At 41.8% G+C, this 22,702-nt stretch overlaps 1 protein-coding gene across 7 annotated transcripts in view; it reads left to right on the top strand.

The window, feature by feature from the left end:
- Positions 1-22,392, top strand: part of BRAP (BRCA1 associated protein) — a 94,908-nt gene extending 72,516 nt beyond the window's left edge. For all 7 annotated transcript variants that reach the window (XM_078060960.1, XM_078060963.1, XM_078060959.1 and 4 more), the window contains 8 exons: positions 2,616-2,729; positions 4,374-4,522; positions 8,633-8,708; positions 9,167-9,305; positions 9,680-9,789; positions 12,801-12,890; positions 17,411-17,514; positions 19,969-22,392. In XM_078060960.1, the coding sequence (XP_077917086.1) occupies positions 2,616-2,729; positions 4,374-4,522; positions 8,633-8,708; positions 9,167-9,305; positions 9,680-9,789; positions 12,801-12,890; positions 17,411-17,514; positions 19,969-20,332 (1,146 nt within the window). In that variant the 3' untranslated portion in view covers positions 20,333-22,392. The remainder of the gene's footprint in view (positions 1-2,615; positions 2,730-4,373; positions 4,523-8,632; positions 8,709-9,166; positions 9,306-9,679; positions 9,790-12,800; positions 12,891-17,410; positions 17,515-19,968) is intronic.
- Positions 22,393-22,702: the final 310 nt, after the last annotated feature.

Consider the following 22,702-nt stretch of genomic DNA (forward strand, 5'->3'; position numbering starts at 1 on the left):
GTTTGAATTAAATTTCAAACCCATGCAGCCTGACTCCATGGCCTTGGCAGCTGACCATATTCTTTTTCCTTTCTTTTTTTCACCAATTTTTATAAAGAGTAATCCTTCTCTGTATCTCCTATAAGCTCTGGAATTTCTGTTGGCCTCAGCTTTATGCTGTAGGTGGGTTTTCGTTTTTTGTTTTTTGTTTTTTTTTTTTAAGATTTTATTTATTTGACAGAGAGACACAGCGAGAGAGGGAACACAAGCAGGGGGAGTGGGAGAGGGAGAAGCAGGCTTCCCGCCGAGCAGGGAGCCCGATGCGGGGCTCGATCCCAGGACCCTGGGATCATGACCTGAGCCGAAGGCAGATGCTTGAAGACTGAGCCACCCAGGCGCCCCAGTGCTGTAGGTGTTCTAATGTGATACTACACAGTTGTACTGTGACCCTCAAGAAACTTAGTCTTTGGGTAAGGAATTATAATTCATCGGGACACAAGAAGGGAGGAGGGGGTTCAGTGACTCAAGTAGTTCCTTGAGTCACTCGCATGCTTAGGACAGGCCAGGAGACCCTCTTTTGAGAAGTAAAAACATGTTCTTGACACTATAGTTGATCACTGTGACAGTAAAGGAACATTGATCATAATGGATTTTTCTTTTTCTGAGTTTATCCTGGGAAGAGGACAATTAGAACAAAAGACAAAAAAAAAAAAAAAAAACAGTGTTTCTTAAAATGTTGGGCTCTATACAATGCAAGCATTTTAAATAAAAGAGCTGTTCTATGTTTTTTGCAGTTAGCTTTAGGCTTTTGTTTTGTGCATTTCAGTAGTGGGTTGAAGTAGGAACCATGTGTATTTTGTTCTGTCCTCTAGTCCTAGCGCATAGCACAGTGCCTGGCAGATGCTGGGTGCTCAGTAAATATTCAGACAAGCTACATTTCCAATACAGAGATTTTAAAGACAGAGATCCATGTGTTCAAAAAATACATTTCTTTGTCATAGATAAACAAGTCCCCCAAGAAAAGAGCCATTTATCTGGTGTTGACTAGATTCTGTCATCTGCTCAGAATCACAGACTTTGTCCCTTCCTCTGAGGAAGTGTGCTTGCTTAGCAAGCATTTACAGAGCTGGAGGTCTGAGGAGGGGTCGGCCTCTCCTCAGCTGCCGCAGGTGCAGCCAGCTCCTGGTGGCCCTCCTTCCGGATGGTCACTTCTTCAGTACACAAATCCATTTGCTCACTGTGCTGCTTACTCACCCAAAGCATTTCAAGAAAAAGGCATTGCTCTTGAAGAATGGGGGAAGCCAATTTAGTTTGCCTCCTCTTAGTATTAAAGAGATTTATTAACTGGCTCTTAACAGTTTGAAGTTAAAATACACTATCCCCTATACAGGTTGTTTCCTGAAAAGGAAGCCCCCGCCCCCGCCCTCCAAAACAAAACAAAATTGGGTTCAGAATTGATCATCTTTCCTCAGCTGCTTAGCTCATTTGGTCATATTGAGAAAATATAAATAATCAAGAATCCACACTTGAATTATATCATTGGAGTGAAATTCAAAGCTACTGAGAAGCTCACAAGATTTTGCTGTAAGGTTCAGAATCCTATGAGGGTAGACAAGCAAGACTTTTTTTTTTTTACCTGTACGGACTTGAAACTCTTCTAGAGGTTGACAATGTGGCATTTCCTTTTACAGAACACCCTTCCTCCCCCCATGCAGCTTGTATACGTTGGTAGGGCCAAAGCACACAACTTCCTGTGTTTGGGTTACTGTCCATGTGGGAATGAAATCTAGACAAACCTTGGCCTCCCAGCTGCCCCTCAAAATTGCCAAGTTTAAAAACTGGAATCATCTCTTTGTTAACACTTTCTACTAAGGCTGTACTAAAAGGTTGGATTTACTTGTGTTCGTATTCACAAATGCACAGGTGAACTTTCAGTTTTATCTACAGGGGACTGTTTCCCCTGTCTCTTATTTTCTACTCCAAGGAACAAGACCATTAGTATTTTAAAGATTGGTTCATCTTGGACCTCTTGATCTAGGCCAAGGGTTTTGCTTTCGATATTACTAGGTTGTTTAAAACTTCCTTATCTGTGATATATTATTATTATTTGGTTTATTGAAGAAAAGGAGTTGGCTTTTCACTCCATACCGGTACCTCTAGTCCTTTATTCTCTCTAACATACATGCTGATGTTTTTTAAAAAGAAATCATTCCCAACAATTGTCCGTTATGATTGAGTTCTAAGCTTTGCAAAAATAAGTGTTTGCTTTCAGCTGCTGAGAAAGTGCTGATTCGAGGAAAAAAATATTGATATCAAGGGAACTGATGACCATTGCTGGTTGAATACTAAAGTCGTATTGGCTGTCAGCTTATTGCAGTTGGGCAGCTTCTGCTGGTTTAAGTGAGACTGTCATGGATCAGGAAACATTGTAGAGATGCAGGATATTGACTTGCAGAGTTTGACTCACCTAATGAACCTGCTTCCCTAGATGGTACTTTTGGCAGTTGCTTTCTCTCCTCTAAGTATAAATTTTAAATGCTGATGAAGAGAATAATTGAAGCTATGCATCTTGAATAAAAAGCATATTTTCAGGATATTTCTCTCAATTTTTTCTTTTTATCCATTGGTATACCTAGGCCGATGCAGATAGTTTTTATATGGCGTGCAATGGCCGCCAGTTCAACTCCATAGAAGATGATGTTTGCCAGCTTGTGTATGTGGAAAGGGCTGAAGTACTGAAATCTGAAGATGTAAGTGTGCATCATTCTTGTGAATGTCATAAGGTTGAATGTTAAGATTTATCTATGGAAATGTCCAGAGTATGCCAATCCATCGAGATAGAAGGCAGATTAGTGGTTGCCAGGGGCTGGGGGACGAGAGGAATGAGGAGTGACTGCAGTGAGGACGAGATTTCTTTTTGGGGTGATAGGGATGTTCTAGAATTAGTGGTGAGGGTTGTACAACCTTGTGAATATATTAAAACCCACTGAATTGTATAGTTAAACATGGCAGATTTTATATTAAATGAATTTTATCTCAATTTTTGAAAAGTATCCCAAAATATTAAAAAAAAATTATCTGTGTTATTGAAATTGAGTGTTCATCTATTCCAGATCCATGAAACATGGCCTGGAACCTAAAAGAAGCATTTTTACTTTAAATATCAACCCTTAATCCCTGTCCTAATTTTTAATTCTGTTTGGATAACAATCTGTAATTGCTCTGATTTGCCACCTTCTGTGGGACCTTTTCCTACAAAATGTGTTCACTTAAATCATTTTATAAAGTAGGAGATTCAGCTCTGTTATATTTTTAAGATTTTCTTTATTTTAAAGTAGACCTAAAGGTCTTTTTCTTTGAAATCAGCTTGATGGAAATAAGTTCTCATTTGATTGTTCTATCATTAGATTAGGTAAAATAAAAATTGACAAATGATAAAATCAGGCTTTCTTTGTGCCAGTTTTAGAGATTCTTTTCTCTAAATGAACATGGCTTCTTGAAAGAGTGCCTGTGAAAAGCTACTCTTCAGGGACCATAGATAAATGTGATTTTTCTCAGCATGTCCTTGTGTGCATGCCTCCCCACCTTTGCGTCAGTAATTCCTGCTCATTTTACAGCTGGCAGGGCTCAAGTCAGACGTCACTGTCCCGGGGGTGGTGCGGGGGTACCTTTCTTGACCCCCTGTTATAGCTTCCTATACTTTTCTTTCATAGCACTTATGAGCACTGGTAATTTAAAAAATTTGACTTTCGTCTCTCTCTAGCAGATTATAAGCTCTGTGAGGACAAGGCCCTCAGTTGTTTCGGACTTAGCGCATCTGCTTTGCTCACCATTGTGCTACACCTAGAACGGTGTCTGGCACACATAGTAAGGACACAATAAGTGTGTGTTAAATGAATGAATAAATCAGTGTTGTTGATACCATTATCACTTAGTAGGAAGCATTAAGTTTTAACTTACTCTGTGGAAAAATCATTCTGTTCCATTCCTGTTCTGCTTTTATTCATTTGTGTTCTGTTATAGTTACAGAGCCTTAAAAGTAGAGCCAGGAGTCTGGTAATGCTTTGATTCTCTGAGTTGTTTTTTTTTTATTCTCTGTTAAGCTTTTGGTAGCAGTCTCCCCTTCCAGAGTATCAGCTCCGTGAGGGCAAGTATCTTTGTTGGCTTATTCGCGAGCCTATCCCCAGTGCCTTGCACAGCGCTGGGAATATAGAAGGTGCTCAGTCAGTATTTGTTGTATGGATGAACATCTTACCAATTTAAATTATTTGCACAGATCAAAAATGTTGAGAGCATCCTGCCAAGAGTCAAAAAGCAGCAGGAAAGCTAGTGTTAAAAACATATATTAGAACCGTGGATGAAGAGTGAAGCTTATGTGAGGTGTTTCCCTGTAGGGTGCCAGCCTCCCCGTGATGGACCTGACCGAGCTCCCCAAGTGCACGGTGTGTCTGGAGCGCATGGACGAGTCCGTGAATGGCATCCTCACCACGTTATGTAACCACAGCTTCCACAGCCAGTGCCTGCAGCGCTGGGACGACACCACGTGAGTGTAGGAGCTAATCTTACCCCCACCCTGTCAAAGCCCATTATTACCCTTTCCCAGAATTAAAAATAGCCACCACCAAAAATGAACCATTCCAAGTGCTTGACTTTATACACCTGGGCACCATGACAGTGAAGAGGTCACATGGAAGGGTCTTCCATTTTTCTTCACTAGTTCATGTGGGAATCAGTTAGCATTCTTAGACCACGTCCTTCTTAGTATGCTGATTCAGAATCTATGTGGGATTTCCAAAAGCAGCATGAATTGTTGCTTCCAAGAACCAGAGGATGAGGGGAAAAAAAAAAAAAAGGTAAAGCTGAGCTTTGAGGCTCTTCTACCCAAAGGAAATTTAGGTCTAAAATCTCATTTATCACCTGCCCTGGATGTTTACCATTTACTTTGGCTTTCTTACCATGTGGGCTATGGTAGTCTAACATTTCAGACTTAGCATGTTGCTGATGACTCAGTGGCCGGTGGTAATAGCAGCCAGTAGGCATGAAGCACCCGTATGCCTACACTGTCCTGTTTCCCACTGCAGTAGAGGCCTTACGTGTACGGCGGCGTTGCACAGGCAAAGGACCGAGGTGTAAGCTGTACCTTGGTTTTTGTTTTTTTAAATCAAGGGTTGTTCCTCCCTTTGTAAACTGTGCTGTAGGACTTAGCTAGAAAAGTAAATCAAGACGCTGACCTGGGTCTCCCACTACAGAGAGGAAGACACAGAATCAAATAATCACACAAATAAATACGCAGTCGTGGCCGTAACAGGGGTTACAAAGGAGCAGTGTGCAGCATTACGATTGGAGAACAAGGGCCCTGAGATAGCCAGGGCCGCCTGAGAAGTGCAGTCTCCAGGAGGATGAGGAGGCATTAGCCAGGGAAAGGGGGACCTGAGAGAAGGCAGTGTGAGGGCCGGGGTGTTCATGGGAAGGGAAAGATCACATGCCAAAGCCCAGAAATGAGAAAGGTGAACATCCACAGGAATCTGTTGTCTACCCCCAAATGACCAGAAGAATGCCAGCTTTCACAGAGCAGGGACCTTGTCTGGCTTGCTCACTGCTGTGCCCTCACCCTTAGCAGGAGACCTGGCACATAGTAGGAGCTCAGAAAATACTCTTGAGCAGATCAGTAAACCCTGGGTTTTTCTAGCCTGTTTAGCTTGACAAGAATCTTGCCCCAATTCTAGAGGGTCCTCAGTCAGTTCTGGGGTATCATGTGGGGGCTCTTCAAAGAATTGTCCAGGTTTAAATTTGCCTTGAAGAAAGCCACGCTAAGGTATATGCATTCCATAAAGTGTTTATCTGTATCTTGTGTCCATCTGCTACACCACTTAAGTTTTGGACACTTCTTTGTTCCCTACCACCCCAGTTTTACTCTCAGGGCAAATTAACTGCCCCAGAAGCATAGCATTTTAAAGTTAGAAGTTTAGGGGACCATATTGTCCAGCTTCCTCATTTTACAGAGGAGGTAACTGAGACCCAGAAATGAAAAAATAGCTGTCCTGCAGAGAAGGCCAGCACTGGGACTAGAATTCAACCCTCTAAATGGACAAACCTGGTGGTGGCTAGCCTCAAAAACACATAGTTTCTTCAGCAAATATGTTTTGAGCCTCAGTACACGCACCGTATAGTGCTGGTGCTGATGGGAGAGCATCAAACATAGATCCTCCTCAGGGAAGTTCAGTCAGCCAAGGGAGCTTACATAAGTGCATACAATTCAAGGTAGAAACCGGAGGGAAATAGAGATGGCTTCCCCAGTGGGGGTAGTCAAGAAGGGCTGCATGGCGGGAGGCAGCATTGGTATGCAGTCCTGAAGGGTAGTTTTTTGACACATGGAGATGTCAGAGAAGGACATTTTGGGAAGTTTTCCCCCAAATACCTCCTCAAGAAAATAAGATGACAACTCAAACTTTATTTTTAAGGAGAAGGAAGCATTTAATAAACTGTTAATTATCTTTTAATCAGTGAGATGGTATGTCATAGAATACTATGTGTATAGTAGAAATAAGGTGATTTTTGTAATTTTTTTTCCTTTTTTTATTCTCAGGATCATACTTACATTTCAGAAAGATCATTTTGGCATAATGTAGGAAATAAGATTTCAGAATTCATGTATTTTTATCCAACCACTACCACAGCTGCCACACAGACCAAAGGGATGACACAGAGCTAGTTTGTACCTTCAACAAGACAGCTTGCTGCTCACTACAGCTGCCATTCCTGGTTTCTTCGTTTGTCTTCCAGCTTTTTTTTTAAGTTTTTATTTAAATTCCAGTTAGTTAACATACAGTGTTACATTAGTTTCAGGTGTGCAATATAGTGATTCAACACTTCCATATATCACCCTGTGCTCATCACAAGTGTCCTCCTTCATCCCGCCGTCTCGTTCACCCATGCCCCCACACCCCTCCCCTCTGTTACCATCAGTGTGTTCTCTGTGGTTAGGAGTCTGTTTCTTCGTTCGTCTCTCACTCTCTGTCTTTTCCCTTTGCTTGTTTGTTAAATTTCACATATGAGTGAAGTCATATGGTATTTGTCTTTCTCTAACTGACTTATTTTGCTTAGCATTATACTCACTAGCTTCATCCACATTGTTGCAAATGGCAAGATTTCATTCTTTTCGGTGGCTGAGTAATATACCATTGTATATATATATGCCCCATCTTATTTATCCATTCATCTGTTAATGGACACTGCTTCCGTAATTTGGCTGTTGTTGGTAATGCTGCTGTCAACATTGGGGTGCATGTCTGGCTTCTCTTTGATATTATCTGTGATAAGAAATTCATGTTCTTCCTGCTAATTTTCTTTTCTTGGTTTTATTTACTCAGTTGGGTAACAAATGGATATTAGTTATGTCTTAAGCATTCTTTCTTCTTAGTGCCAGTTCATAATTAGCTTCAGTTATAACCTACTTTCTATCATTTTTGCCCACCTGACAGAAATATTCATGACTGGTACTTAGTGTTATTTTGTCTTGAGTATAACAGAAAGGCATTAATGGATTTTTTAATGGCCTTTTCCCCCCAGGTTTATTGAAGTGTAATTGATCACCAAAAAATTGTATATATTTAGGGGCGCCTGGCTGGCTCATTCTGTAGAGTGTGCGACTCTTGATCTCGGGGTCATGAGTTCGAGACCCACATTGGGGGTAGAGATTATTTAAAAATGAAATCTTAAAAAAACTGTATATATTTAAAATGTACAACCTGATGACTCATTATACATACACATTATGAAATGTTCACAACCAAGTCAATAAACATATCTTACCTCACACCTTTACCATTTTCCTTGTGTGTGTGTGTGTGCATGTGTGTGTGTGTGGTAAGAACACCCAAAGTCTCTATTCTAAGCAAATTTCAAAAACAATATAATATTGTCAGCTATAGTCACACTGATGAACACCAGTTCTCCAGAATTGATTCATCTTGCATAATTGAAACCTTGTAACCTTTGACCAACATCTCCGGATTGCTGCCTCCCCCAGACCCTGGTATCCCATCTGCCTTTCTACTCTGTTTCTGTGAGTTTGCCTTCAGTGCCATTTTAATTGACTTTTTGTAAATTGACACTTGAGTACTTGGTACTTGTATCCTCTTCCACATGTTCATTGTGTGGTAACAGGCCCTGTCCGTTCCAATAGTAACTTCTTTTTGGTGAAATTTATTACAGATTTTAGTTTTAACTCTTGGGAGCAACCCAGAGAAGACAGAGTACATCTTGAGTGATTTAGATCTTTGGGAAATAAGGTAGATTTTTTGACGTAAAAATACCTTATGGATAACTGGACATAAAATTAATAACTTATCTCAAGTCCCTAATTCTAACTTGTACATATTTAGTTCTTTGATTAAGCTTTAGGCAGAAGAATGGAAGAAGGCATGAAGCGGATCCAGACTCCTTCCTTTTCTTCTTCCTTTATCAAGATTTTGTATTTTTTTCATTTCATTTGAGAGTAACTTGCAAGTGTTTTTCGCATGTTATCATTAGTTATGATAAACACATAGCATGTTAAGAGACTGAAGATTTAAAATGCAGTTTTGACTTTTGGTTCTGTAACAGCTATCTCTTGTATTTCATCTGCTCCATTCTCACTTGGGGTCCCGGACAGGTGTCCCGTGTGCCGGTACTGCCAAACGCCAGAGCCCGTGGAAGAGAACAAGTGCTTCGAGTGCGGTGTGCAGGAAGTAAGTGCCGGCGGCCGCTGGGAAAGAGGAGTGAGCTCAGCTTTCGCGGTCTGGGGTTTGCTTCTGCCCCGTGTGGCTTAAATTCTTTTTGATTCTTTTCAGGCTGATTCTTTTTTTTTTCTTTTTGTCTAGGGTTGGGCAAGAAGTATAAATTATTTTACATTCCTCAGCAAAATACTCTCTGCTTTCCGTTCTTTGTTTTTTTGAAAAGGACTAGACTTTTGCTGATAAATTGTGAATATTTGTCTTACTGTTTACCTGGAGTTCCTTAAAACCCAGAACGAGAAAATGATTGACCCATAAAAGCATCCTTGCTTTTGGGGTTTTAAACATACGTTTTTTCAAAACTCCTGTAGAAACAACTCAGCTTCATTCTGTGTCAGGCACCTTCCCGCTCTGAGTGAGCCAGATCATATGTTTTTGTCTAACTAATGAAGATCTTACCTTCTCTCTGGCAGAACCTGTGGATTTGTTTAATATGTGGCCACATAGGATGTGGACGGTATGTAAGTCGACATGCTTATAAGCACTTCGAGGAAACGCAGCACACGTACGCCATGCAGCTCACCAACCATCGAGTCTGGGACTATGCTGGAGGTGAACACTGTTCTCGTGTTCTAATTTGGATTCATTCTGCATGAACATCTCTCCCTCGGAACCTCTCCACTTTCTCTCCCAGCTTGAAATCTTCCTGACAGCTGTGGCAAACTCAAATTCTCACGGTGCCCCGTAGGGCACTATTTTCTACAAATGGCCTGAATTGGCACATTATAAAGAGAGTTAACACTTCCATACTTGCCCTCTCACTCTTGCTTAAATTCAAATGATTTAGCCCACTTGTACAGAAGTATTGCAAAGCATTTAATTTAGAACACGTAAAAACAAAAATTTTGTCAAAGTTAAAAGTGTATGGAGACCCTTTCCATTGTGAAGAAACAAGCCTTGTTTGATGCGTTCATTCTTTTCTTCAGATAACTATGTTCATCGACTGGTTGCAAGTAAAACAGATGGAAAAATAGTACAGTATGAATGTGAGGGTGATACTTGCCAGGAAGAGAAAATAGATGCCTTACAGTTAGAGGTAAGATACATTATTAGTAATTACTAAGTACCTTTTTTTACTGCTTTTTATTGTCCTAATTTAAAAAGTGGCTTGGGCTTTTAATTTTGCCATTTACTCTGTATGTCAACTATGTAAAGTTCTATCATTGCTGCAAAGAATTATTAAAATATTTTTATTCTGGGGGCGCCTGGTGGCTCAGTTGTTAAGCATCTGCCTTCGGCTCAGGTCATGATCCCAGGGTCCTGGGATCGAGCCCCATATCGGGCTCCCTGCTCAGCAGGAAGCCTGCTTCTCCCTCTCCCACTCCCCCTGCTTGTGTTCCCTCTCTCACTGTCTCTCTCTGTCAAATAAATAAATAAAATCTTAAATATATATATATATATTTTTTTTTTTTTTTATTCTGTCTGATTATCTTCTTTGAAAGTCTAAGGCTCACCGTGCCTCATTATTTTGAATGTGTGATGTTCCTCATTTTCTCAAGCTCAATACTAAGGTGGTCCTCTGGCTGCAGTAAAACTGGAAGTTAAGAATCTGCCTGATGGCATTCCAGTAGCATTTGGAAATTGAGCAGTTCAGAATGAGGAAACCCTAGTAGCATCCTTCCATGTCCGGGAAGCTTTCTTGTATCTTAAGACATTTTATGAATTAGATATTTGCATACTCAAAGTATGTATTTTATGAATTTGATGCTTATATACATAAAGCCATTTGGGGGTATGCATATAGTTGAAGAAACAACAAAAGTAGCACAATCTGATTTTTCACTGTAGCAATAAATCCCATCTACTATAAAATTATTGTACTGTAAATTTTACATTAATGAAGGAGAAGTTTAACACAAGTCTTGTTTTTGTTTTTCATTTATTTTTTTTAAGATTTTTAAAAATTTATTTGACAGAACAAGCGAGCACAAGCAGGGGGAGCGACAGAGGGAGAGGGAGAAACAGACTCCCTGCTGAGCAAGGGGCCCAATGCAGGGCTCAGTCCCAGGACCCTGGGATCATGACCTGAGCCGAAAGCAGTCGGTTGAGTGAGATTGAGCCCCGGGTCGGGCTCTGCGCTCAGCATGGAGTCTGCTTGCCCCCCTTTCCCTCTGCTCCTCCCCCTGCTGGTGCTCTCTCTCTCCCTCTCTGTCTCTCTCAAATAAATAAGTAAAATCTTAAAAAAAACAAACAACTTAACCTTGGAAGGAAATTTGAAAACTTGCTCATCTCCAGACTTCTATGGTCTAATAGACTCAGTAGAAGGATCTAAAATAAAGCTGATGTTCTTACTCTTAATTGTATTAATATGAAAAAAAGTTTAAACCTTCTACATTGTTTCTAGAATAAGCAACCCTTCCATATTAACTCTAACTATATTCATTCAACAAATGTTTATCAAGGGCTGCTGTCTGTCGGCCAGTCTTCCTGGTGCTGGGAGTGCAGCATTGGTCAGCCCCCGTGCCCATTCCAGTGGCACACACACGTTCCCCCATCTGGCCTTTCTCTCTCTTGCACCTTCGTTCTCTTCTCTAGTTTACAAACACATTCAGGTCTCTTTTAGTCTCTTAGAATGGTCTTTCTGAAATGCAGATGTGATGTTGCCACTCCATGGCCCACATTTCTCAATATAATACCCCAGAGCCTTCCATAAGACTCCATCTGTCCGGGGCTCCTGGGTGGCTCAGTCGTTGGGCGTCTGCCTTCGGCTCAGGTCATGATCCCAGGGTCCTGGGATTGAGCCCCGCATCGGGCTCCCTGCTCGGCGGGAAGCCTGCTTCTCCCTCTCCCACTCCCCCTGCTTGTGTTCCTCTCTTGCTGTGTCTCTTTCTGTCAAATGAGTAAATAAAATCTTTAAAAAAAAAAAAAAAAAAGACTCCATCTGTCCATACCATGCACCCTTGCCTCATTGATGTGACTCCTTCATCTTGAAGAGATCCTGAACGTCCACAGCTCACATCTGGGTTCTCTGGAATCAGATCTCTGTCTTTACCTGTCCCCTTCTATCTGTCGAAAGCACTCCCAAATCTCTCCTTCTCTCAGAAGTCTTGCCAGACCCTACTGCTGTAAGCCATCTGTCCTTTCTCTGTAGTTACAAGGCACTGTTCCTTCATTCATGCAGTCAGGTAGTAAACATTTCTTTTTTTTTTTTTTTTAAAGATTTTATTTATTTATTTGAGAGAGAGAATGAGATAGAGAGAGCATGAGAGGGGGGAGGGTCAGAGGGAGAAGCAGACTCCCTGCTGAGCAGGGAGCCCGATGCGGGACCCGATCCCGGGACTCCAGGATCATGACCTGAGCCGAAGGCAGTCGCTTAACCAACTGAGCCACCCAGGCGCCCCGGTAGTAAACATTTCTTGACATCCAGCATGTGCCAGGCACTGGGGCCACAGAAACAAAGGTGGAACCCTCACTTTCAACGAGTTGGTAGTCTAGTCAGGGAGACCTGGTGATTAAGTGCTGTTAATGAGCTGAGAGGACCGCTTAATCCAAGGCTGGGAAGGACAGGGACAGCTTCCCGGAGGGGGGTGAGCTGATTTGAATTATACTTTGATTTAAAAACCTGTGGTTCTTAAAGGTAGCTTGAACAGAAACTTATTTGTTTGTTTGTTTGTTTGTTTGTTAAAGATTTTATTTGACAGAAAGAGACACAGCGAGAGAGGGAACACAAGCAGGGGGAGTGGGAGAGGGAGAAGCAGGCTTCCCGCTGAGCAGGGAGGCCAACGCGGGGCTCAATCCCAGGACCCCGGGATCGTGACCTGAGCCGAAGGCAGACGCTTAACAACTGAGCCACCCAGGCGCCCCCAGAAACTTCTTTGTTAATGTACATTTCTCTGCTTGCTTGTCCAGACTAGATGGTAAGCCCCAGGACAGGAGTGTAATTGACATCTCTGTATTCCCCTGGTTTGTTGAGAGAGTGTAACCAAGAGATAATACACATTCTGATGGTTACACATACTCTTCTGTAGGTGATTAAAAGTTGGGTTTTAATTGAATTTAAGAAACTACAGTGATTTATGTTTTGGTGTCTGTTCTCTATGTTTCTAGTATTCATATTTACTAACAAGCCAGCTGGAATCTCAGCGAATCTACTGGGAAAACAAGATAGTTCGGATAGAGAAGGACACAGCAGAGGAAGTAAGTTTTTGGTTTGGTGCTGCTGACGTGCCACATGGCAGGGCTATCTGATGTTGGGGTGGGAGAAGGCAGGATACAAGAAAAGAGGAATGCTGAAATCTTCCTTAGTCTGATACAGAGATAGAGAATTGTTTTGCCTCTAAAAAGAAATCTTTGTTATATGTCAGTTATATCTCAGTAAAGCCGGGGCGGGGTGGGGGGGGGAGATGCAGTGCACAGAGAGAAGAAAGAAAACAAGAATTTGGAATCAGTTGGCTCACCCCAGTAATCTAACTTTAGATCAGAATTCCAGAGAGAAGTGGTTAAAAACATGAATCATCATTATATTACAGACTTAGCCCCTGAAGGCAGTATCAGGCAACAAGAAATTCTAGACCACAATAAGAATGAAATTAGTCAAAAAGAGGAGAAGGAAGAGACAAAAATATGCTGTTGCAAATGCAGCCAACTGAGCATTATTTAAGAAGGGGAGGGAAGCCAACATATATTCTCACCTAGGGTCAGTAAATCAAGACGAGTGGATTAAAATTGTATGCTGAGCTCGATATTACACTAAATATATGAGGAAGAAATGAAATATCTGATATATACCCTAAAAAAAGAAAACTTGGATTTAAAGACTTGAGTATTTTGGTATTTTCGATTGGGGAGAGATTTGTTTGTTAACTTCGATCAGGTTTTCTAGTGCCTTGTGCAATTCCATTAAAAAAAATAGAAGTATGTACACGAGGGCCTGTAATTTGAGTCAGCCAGTTGGTTTGTCAGCTTGGGAACAGCTGCTTTGAGGAGCTACGTGTGGGCTTCTGCGGCAGCAAGATGGTGCCGAGCTCTTCGAAATTGCAGAGAAGAAACGAAGGCAGAGGTGCTAGAGCTTCGGTGATTCCCGTGGTTCCTTGTTTATCTAGGGCAGAGGTTTTTGGATTTTTTTTTTTTTTTAAAGATTTTATTTATTTATCTGACAGAGAGACACAGCGAGAGAGGGAACACAAGCAGGGGAGTGGGAGAGGGAGACGCAGGCTTCCTGCCGAGCAGGGAGCGTGATGTGGGGCTCGATCCCAGGACCCTGGGATCATGACCTGAGCCAAAGGCAGACGCTTAACGACTGAGCCACCCAGGCGCCCCGAGGTTTTTGGATTTTAACAAAATCCTTTAAAGAAGATGCCAATTCACTACTCCCAACAGGTGAAAGAGAAAAGCACTGTGATTTTGGTGGAAACCCAGATGGAGGGCACAGAGCTTCATTTGCTTGCTTTTCCCATTGTCTCCTGCACGTGCAAGGAACCCTGCCAGTTCCAAAGTAGGGAGTCTGGAAACTAGTGAGCTCCCGAGGATTCGTGTATAATGGGAGCTCCAAGAACCTTTCTCAGGTTCTAGGGACAGTGTTCGTAATTCACTGATCCTCTTAGTATTAAATACAGGCTTTTAAATTTTTTTTAATGATTATTTTAGTAACTTTGTGAGTCCCCGGCAATAACTAGACCTTCAGATAAGGACTGCAGAGCCAGGCTTGGGTCTCATCTGTGCGGTAGCTAGGATTACCCTGGAATTAAGCAGGGTCAGGCTTACACATTGGCCAGGCCCTTTGGCCCCAGTTTCTGGATATGCCTACAAATGAGGAGAAATCAGGCCTCTAAAATTAAGGCTTAACACCAGCTTTAACATGATCTTTAGTTAAAAGTTCTTGATGTAGTTGATAGAAGAATGTTCCAAGTGATGAAAGTGCCTTTCCAGAGGCACTCAGGGTCGCTTGATGGACTAGTTCTGCATAGGGCTTAATTGGAGTACGTATGGGAAGGACGTGCCTCCCACAGCACTCAGGAGGCAGAGCACGAGTCGCTGCCACTTGGTGTCAAGTTATGAAGTCTCAGGGAGGAACATTGGCAACTCTGCGCAGCCTCAGTAATGGGTTTTTGCACAGGGGTTGTACCTAAAGTGCTTCACACAGACCCTTGAGAGCTAAGCTTAGGGTCCTCTCCGCCTTTTCAGATTCTTTAGGATTATCTGCATTCCCTAACAAATACCCATGAAAAGTAAGTCAAGGGGCAGGAAAGCTAAGCAGTGAAACTTTTGTTTCCTTTTACGTAGGGGTAAGATGGAGGCAAGGGCAGCCCTACATAAAAGCTGGAAGGGCTTGAAAAGGTTTTGTTTTCTAATATCAAATGTTGCTTATCCATAAGTTAACGGATGATGCAGGCTTTTTGTTCCTGCCACTATCCTCCTTCTGATCAGTCCTCTGTCCAGTGGCACCTCCAGCAGGAGACCATGTGCAGGGAGGAACAGTAATAGACCCTGGGTTCACTGACAGATTCTTGTTCATGGGCCTCATTGTGGACTTGTTACAATACGGTTCCTGCCCCTACCACCCACCATGCCTTAGGTAGTGCGATTACTGTAGTGTGTGAGAGTCTGTTCTAGAAGCTCATGCCCACTCAAAGGTTCTCGTTTTAGTGGGGCTTTGTAGGAAGAACATAGAGCAGGCAGTCAGGACAAGTGAATTCCCCTAAAGATCCATCTTTTCTCATTGGACCTGGAGCTCCATGTAAATCAGTATTTTTCCAGCTGTGGATCGTGAAATGAGTTTGGTAGAGTGCAGCTGGCATTTTTATGAAACAGGATAGGATGGGTATAAAATATCAGCGCACTGCCATATTTAATACTGTTTTGTGAAGCTCTTGGCGTCAGTTGTGTGTGTATACTTACATTGAATGTTTCTTATTGTGGGCTCATAGAAAGGTTTTAAAAAGCACTGATTTAAACCATTGTAACATTTGTGTATAGCAATTGTAAAGAGTTTTTTGGGGTTACTTGGTTTTCATCTTGATTTAAGTGCATTTGGCCTAAGTATCTTCAGTGAGCAAAACATACACAGTTTGGTTCCTTTTGATACTCGTTTTCGTCCTTTCCAATTTCTCTAAACTAACAGGAGTCAGTTTAGGAGAAAACGTACAAAGGAACTAATGGTCTTTTATTTTATTTTATTTTTTTTTTTTTAAGATTTTATTTATTTGACAGAGAGAGACACAGTGAGAGAGGGAACACAAGCAGGGGGAGTGGGAGAGGGAGAAGCAGGCTCCCCGCAGAGCAGGGAGCCCGACGCGGGACTCGATCCCAGGACCCTGGGATCATGACCTGAGCTGAAGGCAGTCGCTTAACCGACTGAGCCACCCAGGTGCCCTTAAGCTATTTTTATTTTCATGACATAGAGGAATCTTCCTCTAATTGCGTGTTCTTCCAACTTAACAGAAGTTGGCTATAAAGTTAATTTCTACAGTTATTTTCTTATTATTAAAAACACAAAACAAAACAGTGCTGTTAGAAATCTGTTAGGTAGGCCATGTGGCAAGTTTTTAAAAGAAAGTATGAAAAGCAGTGGCCCTTTTTCTAACATGAAGGACAATGCTAAGAGTTTATATGTGCCAAGGGTCATTTTTCCTTTGCTGTACAGCTGTGACCTGCAGTGTAGTACAGGGAGGTTTAGAACTTGGCTCTGCATCCAGATTTGGGTGTCCAGTCCTGGACCCACCATGCTCTAGTTGGGTGACCTTGGGCAGATTGCCTCACCTTTCTGTAAGCCTGTTTCTGTAAAAGGTTGCCACATCGAAGTCTCCAGCTTCTTATAAGGTATAAAGGAGATACTGCTTACAAAACACCTGGCTGGTATGTGGGCCATAGAATTTAAATTCTCAGTCCCTGTCAGTTCCTGTTATTACTGCCTCATGATCCACCCAGCCTCCCTACTTCTCCTTCCCATCTAATCTTCGCCCTGTGTCCTTACCCCAGTAGGGCTGAGGCATTTCTCAGTTGCGTAGATCGTCACACCTGGGTGAATCCAGCATCTACTTAGCTAGACTTCCAAAGGCTCTTGGTTTCCGACATAGAATACACCAGAATTTTAAAATTCTCTTCAATTGCGTGCTCGCTTCGGCAGCACATATACTAAAATTCTCTTCAATTGCTAAGACAATGTGACATGAATTTGTTCTCTCTATATTGCACTTACAAATTAACTCAAAACAAGAACTGCTTATGTTCCATGTGGCTTTGTGGTACATGAGAAAATTAATAAAGAGTTTGGGGGAGGGGCCCGAACAGTTAAAATCGGTTATCACCATTTTCTTGGATTAAATTAGTTTGTTAGATTATTTCAATAGTAATTTTTGGAATGTGATCTCAGGAGGAAATAAAATGATGAGTTAAGAAGAGGAGGCTCTGGTCTGGGCTCTGACAGACCATCTCCTGCTCTGCTGCCTGAAGCTCTTCCTTCACTTTTGAGTCTTCTGCTTGACATTCAGCTGCTCCTGATCACTCTGGTATAGACAAAAACAATAAGGGGGGGGAAAGGATTTCTCAGAATGTTTATTTCCATTACAGAAATTCTTTCAAATGATCGTCTCACCTTTTCTTAGTTTGGTTTGTCAAAGTTATAGACAGGTGATTGAAGAAACAGTGGTGAAGTTAGCCCCAGAGACCACACAACTATGCCTCTGTGAAGTGAAACTGACCTCTGTTTGCTCTTCCAGATTAACAACATGAAGACCAAATTTAAAGAAACAATTGAGAAATGTGATAATCTGGAGCATAGACTAAATGATCTCCTAAAAGAAAAGCAGTCTGTGGAAAGAAAGTAGGTGTAATTGGTCTCTTTTAATTAGCTTTTTCATTGTAACAGGCTCATAAACAGGTAATCTCCTTCATTCTGGTGGAAACACTTTCCAAATGTGTCTATCACTGGGTTTTCAGGGGTCTGCCTATATATGGAGCAAACTTACTGTGACTTTCCGTTTATTAAAAACTATAGCGTTTTGGAAGAATGAAGGGGGGGAAATCGGAGGGGGAGACGAACCATGAGAGACAATGGACTCTGAAAAACAAACTGAGGGTTCTAGAGGAGAGGGGGGTGGGAGGATGGGTTAGCCTGGTGATGGGTATTAAAGAGGGCACGTTCTGCATGGAGCACTGGGTGTTATGCACAAACAATGAATCATGGAACACTACATCAAAAACTAATGATGTAATGTATGGTGATTAACATAACAATAAAAAAGTAAAAAAAATACATAGCGTTTCATGCCAGGTGGGTGCCATGTGGAATGCAGCACTCTCCCCTGACGTCTTTGCTTATTGTATGTGCAAATATCTTTCATTTTTGCCTCTAGAAAGCAACTGCCTTGTGCTCAGAGCTGCAGTTTCTCTAAGCCATGTGGCTGAGAACTCTCAGTTAGGAGAATGACTGTCTAAGGCGGAGACGGTGTGTACTCTGGCCTTAGACAGGAATTAAAGGCCAAACTTGTTGAATATGGTGCGAAAAGCTCAAAAACAGCGTGGCAAAAATGTATTCTACTACTGTTAGGGGAAGATAGTTGCTGCTGATTGAAATTACTTTCTAGTTTAAGTATACCCACAAAAATAACTGATTTTTTACTTCTGGACAAACAGATAAAAAATAAATTTAAGGAGGATAGCTTTAAATGTTGTTTTGTTTTGTTTTTTAATAAACCTTTATTCTGGTAGAAATTCAGATTTACAGAGGCTACCAAGATAGTGCAAAGAGTTCCCATTTACCCTTCACCTGTTTTCCCCCTATTCAAAAGCAGGGGTTATTTTAATAGTTTTGTTTTTTTTTTTTGTATTGTGGCAAAATCTATATAACATAAAATATGTCAGTGACGTTAAGTGGCATTCACAACATCCTGCTACTGTCACTACTATCTGTTTCAAAATTTTTTCTTCACCCACAACACTCTTCACCAAAGTTTTTTTGTTTTGTTTGTTTGTTTTCTTTTAAACATTTTGTTTGTAAGCAATCTCTGCACCCAACATGGGGGCTCAAACTCACAACCCTGAGATCAAGAGTTACGTGCTCTTGAGGCAGCCAGGCATCCAAGGGTTTTTGTTTGTTTGTTTTAAACTTCTGTAAAAACAACACTACGGCATTAAGAGAAATTAAAATATTCTCCTATACTTTCAGCTCCCTAACAAATTATATGAAAGAATTAAAACTGGAAGGTTTTTTCCACCCTGTAGATCATGCTATCTATCTAGAGGTTACCATTATTAATTAATGGTACCAGTGAATATTTACTCTTCCAAATCTTTTGCTCACACCTCACATACATAATCTTTTTTCTAAAAAAAAAAAGAATAATATTAGGTATTCTGTTTGGTAAATATTCTGTTTTGGAGGTTTTGTTTTGTTTTTTTCATATTGGTACATCTAGATCTATCTTGATCTTCATAAAGGTTGCACAGTATTCCATTGTCTGGAGGTCCCATAATAATTTTAACCAGTTCCCTATTGATGGATGTTTAAGTTGTCTCAAGTCTTGGACTACTATAAACTCTGTTGCAATGAGCATTTTTCTCCATGTTTCTTTCAGTGTAGTCTGAAATATATTCTGTGGGATATATTCTGTAGGATAAATTCCTAGAATAGGTGTGGCAGAGGGCATGTAAAATTTTGATTTTTATAGGTATTGCCAAATTGACTTCCAGAGAGTTTGTAGCAGTTCCTGTTCCAGTGCCAATGTATGGAAGTTCCTCTTTCCCCACGTCTGAGCTCTTTGGCATTCTGATACATAAAAATGGTATCCCAAATGGTGTTTTAATTTGTAATTCTTTACTTATGAGTAAGATTGAGCATCAAGAATAGGGCACTCCCTATCCTTGGAAACTCTCCTCCAGCGAATGCAGTGAGGTCAGAGCACTTGACTCTCTGAGAATGTCACTTTTCCTCATAACTTCTTTATCGTAGCTGTTATCTCTAAGCCACCTATTTAACCAGAGACTGCAAAACAGAGAAGCAGTAGTTTTACCATGAATCGCAGAATCGTTTCTGCAATTGAAAAATGCCTGATGCTTAGAAAAATTGTCCTGAAGCCATGCTGTTAACTCGAGCAAAATCCTTGCTTTGTAAAGCTGTTGCAATGGCAGCAAACCAGTCTCCTTCCACCGCACGGGGGAGGAGTCCAGTCCCTAAATGGATTCTGAGATCACAGTGCCTCTGTTCAGTCCCAGAGCAGAAAGGGGACCGTGTCAGCAATTGAAAATCATGCTTTTTTCTTCCTTTGTTTTGTAAAAGGTGCACCCAACTAAACACGAAAGTGGCCAAACTCACCACAGAGCTCAAAGAGGAGCAGGAAATGAACAAGTGTTTGCGAGCCAACCAAGTCCTCCTGCAGAACAAGCTGAAGGAGGAGGAGAGGGTGTTGAAGGAGACCTGCGACCAGAAGGATCTGCAGATCACCGAGATCCAGGAGCAACTGCGTGACGTCATGTTCTACCTGGAGACACAGCAGAAGATCAACCACCTGCCTGCTGAGACCCGGCAGGAAATCCAGGAGGGACAGATCAACATTGCCGTGGCCTCAGCCTCCAGCCCCCCCTCTTCGGGCAGCAGTGGGAAGCTGCCCTCCAGGAAAGGCCGCAGCAAGAGGGGCAAGTGACCTCTGGGAAACAGGTGTCCCTGAGACTGTTCTCCCTGGCGCGGCGAGGGTGTGCTGGGGCTTCAGCTACGTGTGAGGGTGGACCTTGAATAAGTACAAGTGAGGACGGAGCCGCCGTTGTTCGGATCTTTTCTTGGCCGGCGTGCGCTGTAGTACCTGGAGGGCCAGTGGCCGTGGCGAGGAGAGCTGATGGGAGTGGGCCGGGGCTTAAGGTGTGGCCGCTGTTTCCCACCATAGGAGTTCACTAACCTCAGACATTCTGATGACCGTTTTGCCTTGCTACTTGACAGAAGCCCCAGCTCTGCTCTGCAGTTTTCCATTGTATTTATTGAGTCGGTGGATTTGACATTCAGTTCTGGGGTCGGTTCAAGACGTCACTTTTTTTTTTTTTTTTGGCAACCTCAGAGGTCACGTTACCTGAGGTCATAGCAGCTGCTTTCAAGAGAGGTTTGCACTGGCCGCTGAGGATTTACGAAAATTCCCTAGCGTTAGTCTCCTGTCATTGTCCTCCCTCCCTGCAGTCTGGGAATTGAAGAATTGGTTGAAGGTCACAGGAAAAGAGGCTGGGCCAGTAAACCTTTAGTCACTAGCCTGTCACCAGCAGCCATCTCTTGCTCCAGGGCTAGCTCGGAAAAACAAACAACCCGCCCAGGCTGAGCGGACCCAGTGTAGGAAAAATGGTGGCGCTTCTACTTTGTTTTCGATGACTCCACACCACATTATGAACCTCAAGTAAGGAGGAGGCTGAAGGGTTACTCTAAGACCCAACTCTCAGAGTGGATTTCCTAGCATCTAGCAAGAATCAGCAGGCAGATTTATCATCCATGTGAAAATGCAGAGTGAGGCCTCTGACTAGCTGATTGTGTATTTTGCTGGGATCAGTGTTTTCTGAATGTTTACAAAAGATCGGGCTGCATGTTCAGGTTGCGGCTAGAGGGAGCTTGGGCAGATTTTCAATGATGCTTTCAAGATACAACCAAAGGCTGTTTCTAAATCCGAAAATTAGAATTTTAACAGAGCCCCTTTAAAAGAGTCATGCAATGCTTGTTGTGAGCCAACAGAGGGGCTGTGTACTTTCTCTAGAAACCTTAACGTCAAGTAATTCATACTACGAAGTAATTGAGCAAACTTAAAGTAAGACCCGTGTTGGAATTTAAGCTTCCAAAAGAGGTAGCTGGATAGGTTAACAAGACATGCCGTTAAATGATGGGGTTTGTTTTCTGCTTTAGAATTAGCCAGAGTTTTCAAATGATCACATTTTAGAATTGTTTTTTAGCCTATGGCTAGACGTCATCCCCTTTGGCCTAAGTGTCTTATATGTTACTTGTTAGCGCACAAACTGTATTGTTAATCACCATCCATTTTTGTGGGATGTGCTGTAGCATTTCCCAAAAAACCTCACCTGTAACTTTGCAAAATGAATGTACTCAGACATTCTCAATTTTTACTTAGGGCAGACCAACTCTACAAGTCCCCCTTGGACTTATATATACAGATATCTTAAAGCAAGAGTGGGAATGTAAAGCATAACCTAATTCTCTTTCCTATAGAGATTCTATTTTATTTAAAATCTATTTTTACACTAGTTAGAATCCTGCTTTTTTGGCCAAGTACTTGTCTTGCATGTCTGACCTTGCAGAAGCTGGGGTGGATCGTAGCATACTAATTAAGAGAATTAGAAGTAGTTGACAAAGCTTGCTCGCTCCTCATTTTCCCATGATCACCTCCATCAAGCAGCCCTACCACCAGCTGGGAGAACAGAGAGCTTCAGTACAGGTGGGCTAAGTGCTCTGAAAGGCTGTGCCCAGAGGAATGAGCAAATAGGCAGATGTTTCCAAACTACTTGAAGGTTTAAACATTTTTTTCCAGACATAAAGAATCTTATCAAGATACATTAAGAAACTGTCTTTGAGAAAGGTCAAAGAGTCATGTTTGAATTTGACAAAATTACATAAGGTAGAAACTGTTCGTGTTTTCTTCAGGATGGAAATGAACCACTTAATATATCCGTACTACCTTGAACAATGAAATTGCATTAAAACAACCAAACTTTGAAATGATTCTGCCCTGTGTGAAATTTGTGTCTCTCTGATTGACATTTGCTCGGGAGCTTGTATCTAAATAACCTAAGAAAGTGTCATGACCTGGATTTAAAAGAAGCATTAAAAATCATCGCCTCAACAATAGAGTGAGCAGCTAGATTATTCATCTCTCCACCCCTTTGCTCCAACTTCCCAAACTAATAAAAAGTAGAATAAGGAAAATTATCTCAATTTGGAGGATCGGGATAGGCTGACACTCAGCCCACAACTCTTTTGCAAATGGAAAGCAATCAATTTACACACTGGAGACTTTTTCCCAGGCCCTATT

Source organism: Halichoerus grypus, chromosome 13 (genome assembly GCF_964656455.1).
Source record: "Halichoerus grypus chromosome 13, mHalGry1.hap1.1, whole genome shotgun sequence".
NCBI classification, from domain to species: domain Eukaryota; kingdom Metazoa; phylum Chordata; class Mammalia; order Carnivora; family Phocidae; genus Halichoerus; species Halichoerus grypus.